The 7,393-nt window shown below is 43.7% G+C and overlaps 1 protein-coding gene across 2 annotated transcripts in view; it reads left to right on the forward strand.

Annotated features, from left to right (window-relative positions):
* The window catches only part of SLF2 (SMC5-SMC6 complex localization factor 2), a 34,282-nt gene extending 27,753 nt beyond the window's left edge, over positions 1-6,529 (forward strand). For both annotated transcript variants that reach the window (XM_066600929.1, XM_066600930.1), the window contains exons 18-19: positions 1,767-1,835; positions 4,088-6,529. In XM_066600929.1, the coding sequence (XP_066457026.1) occupies positions 1,767-1,835; positions 4,088-4,195 (177 nt within the window). In that variant the 3' untranslated portion in view covers positions 4,196-6,529. The remainder of the gene's footprint in view (positions 1-1,766; positions 1,836-4,087) is intronic.
* Positions 6,530-7,393: the final 864 nt, after the last annotated feature.

Consider the following 7,393-nt stretch of genomic DNA (forward strand, 5'->3'; position numbering starts at 1 on the left):
CCTGTATGTTTGTATTTTGCAATCCTAGATGAGTAGTGTTGTCACGTTACTTGGGTTTTGGACATTAAAGGGGTTTTGTCATTAAAAAAGAAAAAAAAAAACCTGCTTACCTATTCCTCCCAGGTTGTCGTCTTACTGCATCTTCTCCTCTCCGATCTTCTACAGTCCCCTGGGTCACCTCACCACAAGCCAGCCGGATCCTCCTCTTCTTGTTATAATGCATCCATTCTCGGCATTCTTCTTCCGGCAGGTCAGTGTAGGTTATGTCACTAGTGATGTAACATTCACTGCCTAGGAAGGAATGCCGATCTATTGCAGAGACTGAGCATGCATGCTGTCTCGCCGCAAGAGTTCATATAGTATTGCAGAGAGACAGTGTGCATGCACAGTCTCAGCAATAGCTCAGCACTCCCTGCTAGGCTGTGAGCACTACGTCACTAGTGATGTAGCGTATGTTGCCCTGCAGGAAGAAGAAGAATCAGCTGGCTTGAGGTGAGGTGACCTGAGGGGACCGCAGGAGACTGAAGATCCACTAAGAAGATTGCCTGGGGAGGAATAGGTGAGTGTAGAGTTTTTGTTTTCCAATGACAGAACGCCTTTAAGCATTTGCTTGTTTCATATGAAAGTAATTTTAAAGAAATGCTAAACCTAGAAATGCCAGAGAAAAAAGTAAATCATAGATAATCTTACCCTCACTGCAAACATTACTGCATCTTCCTGATATAGTCCTGTAAAAGTCTGTTAGAAACACGGGGGTTAATTTCCTTCTGATCTGTTCCATTCTTGCTTGGGAAATGTCAGCGGACAGGGCTTAACCCTTTCCAATCCACTGTCTGACCTCTGAAGACATTATGATTTAAGGCTGTACAGCTCTGATGTTGGAAGACGTCCGTCCGGGTTCTCTTACTGTATATTGCCAGCCTCTCTGCTGTTGGAGCCTATCCAATGTGTCACCTCATGCAGTACTGACTTTAGCCAGCAGATAGCGCCGTTGTATAACGGCAGAAAAAGCGTAAGCCCCCTATGAAAACCAGAATATAAATTGGTTTGGAAAGGGTTAAGTGCCATTTACACGTGATTATTATTTCTCAATTTGTTCATACGAACGAAAATGAGCTATAATTGTCCAGTATAAATGCAAAAAAATTGTTTACTATTCACTTTTTGTTATCGCTGACTTTTTCATTTAGCATAAAAATCATCCCTGGATCGCTGGCTCCTCGCTGCATATAAACGCTCAGCGCTTCTCATAGATTGTGAAGTGCTGAGCAAGAAGCCTGCAAACCAGCAATGTTCTCTGCCTTTTTAAATGCTCTTCTTGAGCGCTAACGACCTTAGTGGTGATGTCGGCGCTCGTACAGTCCTCTAGACGAATCTCGTGCCGTCTAAATGGGACATTGGTCAAGCTGTGGCTTCATTTTTGTGTCCTACTGTACACAGGGGAGAGGCTCTGCTTCAGTTTTTCTTGCAACCAGACACTGAGTAGGAGGGGAAAGTGACTGAGAAACATAAGAAGGATCTCTATATGTCTCAGGAAATCAGTCGGAAGGTGTACAGTTTCTACCTGGGGAGAGCACCTAGAAGGTGTGAGGAAACTTATAAGGCCATGCATGCTCCTCATGTCTCCACAGCACCACAGTTTGTATTCTAATATGAGATAATATAGGGTCACGTGAGGACATTAAGGCTGGAAGAACTGGGCTGTTTTTGTCCCTTAGCACAAACAATACTTGACTTTTTATTTTTTTTATTTTTTATTCCCTCAGGTGAAGGATTTAGTTGCCAGAATACATGGTAGATGGCAGGAGCTGCTGCTTTATTCTCGGCCAAATCAGGTAAACTAGTCCTTTTTTTATATTAACCTTGAAACTTTCTCTGGTAGATTCACTGAACTTAAAGGGGTTGTCCCGAGGCAGCAAGTGGGTCTATACACTTCTGTATGGCCATAATAATGCACTTTGTAATATACATTGTGCATTAATTATGAGCCATACAGAAGTTATAAAGTTTTTTACTTACCTGCTCCGTTGTTAGCGTCCTCGTTCCCATGGAGCCCGACTAATTTTCGCCCTCCGATGGCCAAATTAGCCGCGCTTGCGCAGTCCGGGTCTTCTGTAGTCTTCTATGGAGCCGCTCGTGCCAGAGAGCGGCTCCGTGTAGCTCCGCCCCGTCACGTGCCGATTCCAGCCAATCAGGAGGCTGGAATCGGCAGTGGACCGCACAGAAGAGCTGCGGTCCACGAAGCAAGAGGTTCCCGGCGGCCATCTTCACAGGTAAGTATAGAAGTCACCGGAGCGCGGGGATCAAGGTAAGCGCTCCGGTAAGCTGTCTGTACGTCCCTGCATCGGGGTTGTCTCGCGCCGAACGGGGGGGGGGGTTGAAAAAAAAAAAACCCGTTTCGGCGCGGGACAACCCCTTTAATGCCGTGGCAGCGTAAGCACATGACCGCCACTCAGTTCATTCTGGGATACTTGGGGTCCCACATTTTTGGCATCAGTAGGGGTTCCAGTGAACACACCTCCACTGATCAGATACTTATCCCGTATCCTGTGGAGACGGCCCCTTTAAATGCTTTTGTCTGTTGGGAATACCCTGTAACAAGCAGTAGTAACTCCTTTAGGCTGGGTTCAAACGGGTCGGATTTGCCGTGGAAATTCCGTCTGGAATTTCGCCGCGGCCGCTAATCCCGGGATTAGCCTGCCATGTGGACGAGATTTCTCAGAAATCTCGTCCACACGGGACGGCAAAGCCGGCACTGCGGCGTGGATTAGCCGGCCGCAGCATGCTGATTCTTTTTCTTCCTCTGCTGCGGCCGCGCTCTCCTCTATGGGAGCGCCGGCCACAGCGGAAGAGCAAGCGGACGGGCTGCTTCAAAACCTGCGGCTAAGTGCCGCGGGTTTTGAAGCAGCGCTTCTGCCGGCGGAAATCTTGCGGTTTTTCGCTGCGGCCAAACCGCGAGATTTCCGGCGGGAATCCGGCGTGTGAGAACCCAGGCTTAACAAGTGCATTTTCATGTTGTGTTTTTTGTTGCAGTTATAAGTTACATGTGCAGGAATAAAAAGTAAAAGTAATTTTGTAGATAAGATACATTTTAATGGCTAAAGAGGAAAAAAAACGCCATGTCCGGATGTTTGCTTCTGATCAATAGTAAAATATGCAAATGCACACATGACTGAAAAATGGCTGTAAAAAAACACTAGCATCAGTTAAACTCATGTGATTTTTTTCTGGGGGGTTCTACCAAAAAAAGACTGTCTGACGGTAGCTGTATACAATAGATGTTTGTCCCACTGAAAGAATGTTAACAGGGCGCTAACATTTCAGACAACTTCTACGCATGTAATAGCCTGTGTGCATTTCTTATTAGTCTTGTAATATACTTTAATTAAACATTGTTTTACCATAGTAAATCAAGTTTGAAGTGGCTGCCAATGGGGGTATCCCAGCTCTTCTGCAATCCACTGCCTGTTAGGTATTGAGCTTCTGTAGTAAGTGAGATGCTAAGATGTTTGGGAGAGGGGCTGTCTTCACAGACTTCTCATTGCTTTCACAGGCTGACAGGTCTGCAAACACTGTGTGTGCAATCTCCACAATCTCTGCCTCTCCTGCTTTTACAGCATGTTTGTGTGAACATTTTGGTTTACTAACCACTTGATCAGATTTGTTTTTGAGCGCCCAACTTCTACAATCATCCTGGGACAGCAGAGGGGTGGGCATTTAAAAACTTCCTCCTTGCTGATTGGACTAGACACAGCGCAGTCCAGCATGTGAAGTGAGGGAAAGGAAGTACAGGACAGTGAACTACTAGCAGAATGGTAGGCTTGCAACATGTCCATTGCCTAAAAGTAGATTGTAAACAGCTGGCCAGCAGAAAAATGGGGGAACACCACCTGAAATTCAGAACTTAAAAACCTGAAACTGGGTGCAGATAGCAGCAACTGAGAGTGTAAGGAGAACCTGGTGTATTTTAGAGAACTTGTTGAAAATTCAGGTAGCTCGTGGAAGTCCTCCATGTTACCTCTAATATAGGTCACACGTGTGTTTACTGTATTTACATGATTTTTTTTCTTTTTTTTTTTTAATCCAGGGAAAACTTCATGATTACTGGCAGCCAGTATGTGACAGTTCAAGCCCCCAGAGCTCGCAAGAAAATATCAGCGATGAGCCTCAGGATTTTCCTTATGATGACAATTAGTGTCCATCTCAACCCAAAGAGCTTTACTGTCTGCTTTTCTGTACATATTATATAGAGAATGTGCCATTTTTTTGCCTAACCTGTTACATAGAACATTTTGATACATTTTGGTATCGTTTTAAATTTTTTTTTTTTCATATTAAGATTACATATAATGGTAAATATGTGATTTAATGAAGAACGTAAGTTATTTGTGTTGTTTTATAACTTTATAACGTAGGTAAAATTACTTTTACTACTGAACAAGCACTTCCCAATATGGTTTAAAGGGGTTGTACAGGCTTAGTTAAAAAAAACATAACTGCTTTTTTTTTTTTTTCTTCTTCAAAAAACTGCCTCAGTTGTCTACAGTTTACATGTTGTGTTGCGGTTCAGCCCCATTCACTTCAAACGAGCTGGGTCTGGAATTACAGCTCAATCTGGTGCTGTTTCAGGAAGAAAGCAGACTTAATTTTCTAAACCTGTCCAACTCTATGACCTATAACGATACCAGAACAAATAGTAAATGGTAGGGGCAGTGACTTGCACTTTAAATACCACAGCCCATACTGTTTGCAGAACGGATATTCCCATATAACCTACAATATTTCAGCACCTTCTACACAAATTCTTTCCTTCCCCATCCTATTTTGATGTTAATTAGAGATGAGCGAGCATTGTCCTTAGCGAGTACCTGCCCGCTCGGGAGAAAAGATTCGGGGGGCGGGGAGCGGCAGGGGAGAGCAGGGGGGAACGGAGGGGAGATCTCTTCCCCCCCCCCCCCCCCTCCCCCCTTGCTCACTCCCACAACTTGGAGAACTTGCATTTATACAGTGATGTACTGTAGATAACCACTACATTGAGGTAAAAATTAAGCATTTGCCTCTGTTCTTTTAAATCTGTGCTTTTGAGAATTAATATTCATAATAATTTCTAAGTTGCTTAAACTTTGCAAAACCATGTGCCCCATGCAGTAACCTTAACAAACAGACATGTATGCTGTCTCTCCCTGCTGTGTGCTGCATCGCCGGTGCGGGTCTTGTCCGTGACGACATGTTTACGAGACATCACAGACTGCTGCAGGCAATCACAGGACTCGACTTTTAATCGTTGAGCTCTGTCATTGGCTTCAGCAGCTTGGGATATCCCGTACTCACTGAAGCCTGTCCACAAAGACAGGGAGTGGAAAACCGAGCAGTGGTGTGGTAATAGCAAAGGCCTGGGAGAGGTGAGTTTATTTATGCCTGTTGTGTAACTACGTGAGGGACATGATTTTGCAAAGTAAAAACAACTTTGACAACTGCTTTTAACCTGGTCCTATGACTGACCTGTTCATATATGGACATCGTTATGGTACCGGAATAGAAAAATAATGGACCTCCTTGTTCTGCGGAGTTCTTTAGGTAATTGGGGATTGGCTGGGAAGAGTTACGTGGTACTGCTTATGACGCCGTTAATACTTTTGGACACCGTTTCTCTTACAAAGCAGAACAAAAATAAAACCGCTTCATCGGCCGTAACAATGTTTTTGATGGGGGGAAAAAAATGTCTATAACTAATGCAGATGCGCTCGCCTTAGTCTGTTTGTGCGATGAAGCACAACTTTCACGTACTTCTGGTAATTGTTTTTGCTCCTCGCTGACGTCGTCCTCGGTGTTCGGTGCTGAATCTTGCGGTAGTGTAATGGAAAGCTGGATCATTTAGCAGGGCTGCTTTCCCAACATAGTCTCAGGAATCGCTTCTTAGAAAAGGTCGACTTTAGAATTTTTTTTCCTCAACCCCCCCATCTACAGTGCTTTCTAACAAATCATTTTGTGCCTCGCCCAAGCACTTACTCATGTTCAGCACGATCAATACCTCAGTCTATGGACACAGTTAACCGGGGCAAATTTTTCAGTTGTATCTAATATTTAGACAGTGCAAACTTAGACAAGGCAATCTAAAAATGCGCCAAATTTGTCACGTTGGCTCATGCTGTATGATTAGTCTGGGCATCTTGTCTAACTTTACACCAATTTACTCATACGTTTTTAGGAGGATTAAGAGAACGGCACAGTGCAGCCTTCTGGGAAAAAAAAGACAAGATACAGTAAATACAAGTAAAGCGTGCGCATCCGCTATCCGGTGCTCTTTAAATAGGTCTGTCTGCAGCTGCTTTCTATAGGGTTAAAACTTAAGAAACTCAACCGTGATGGGGTAATTTGCAATGTCAATTTATTTCCATGTTGATATGCTACTTCTTGCTGAATTACTTTGTGTGTTTTGTATATCTAGGTGAATTTTGTTTTATATGAAAGTTGCACTTTAATTTATACCTCATTTTACAGTGGTTATTTATAAAACCTCGAAATTAAACATTTTGTTGTATTTATTTCGTCATTTACAAAAGACAACGGAGGCCGAGTCTGATTCTGTACGCGGGAGGCCCGTAGTGGATTCTGGCTGTGAGCCCAGGCAATGACCCTGCGTACCTCATTAAACTGTACTACAGAGGCTCGCAGGCGGTCATGCGTTTTGTTTTTTTTAACCTTTGTTAGTGTGTTAATTGCGTATGGGCTGAGGGTCAGACGGCCTCCATTGATCTCAATGGAGGCCGTCCATGCAGAGTCCAGGATAAAATAGAGCATGCTGTGATTTTTCTTCCGCTCACGGAATACGCAATTTGTATTCACTGGTCTGAAGGAAAAATCGAAAGTTCATGTCTTCCAGTTGCCGCGTTTTGCTGCAGATCATCCATGCAATATAAATCTGGTTGTCTAAGACCAGCCTAACTCAGTCTGTAATTAAGGATTTACATTTTGTGTAGACTGCACTATAACAATTAGTAAACTAAATATCTGAGACTGTTACATTTAACAACATGCTGCTTCTAGGCTAGGACCAAGCAGTGACTTTTGGGGCGGGACACATTGCCCAATCAGAGTCGCAGCATCACTTTGCCTGCATAACATGTAGTGGACATGAATGTGATCTTGTTGCCATTTGCAGATTGCTGTGACCACAATATAAGAGTCATAGGGAAATCGAGACCTGCTTGTTTTCTTGCCAAGTCACAGCAATTTAGGAGTCTGCAACTTGAACACATTCACTTAAAATGTGGTGAAGACATGTGACCCTGTGATCTATGGCTGTGCTTTTTTAGTAGAAACAGTTGGTGACTTCAAGAAAGTCTTGGGTGATATAACAATGTAAACATAAAGAATTCACGTTCGGCGCGCT

The sequence above is a fragment of the Eleutherodactylus coqui genome, chromosome 4 (genome assembly GCF_035609145.1).
Source record: "Eleutherodactylus coqui strain aEleCoq1 chromosome 4, aEleCoq1.hap1, whole genome shotgun sequence".
In the NCBI taxonomy this organism is placed as follows: Eukaryota; Metazoa; Chordata; class Amphibia; order Anura; family Eleutherodactylidae; genus Eleutherodactylus; species Eleutherodactylus coqui.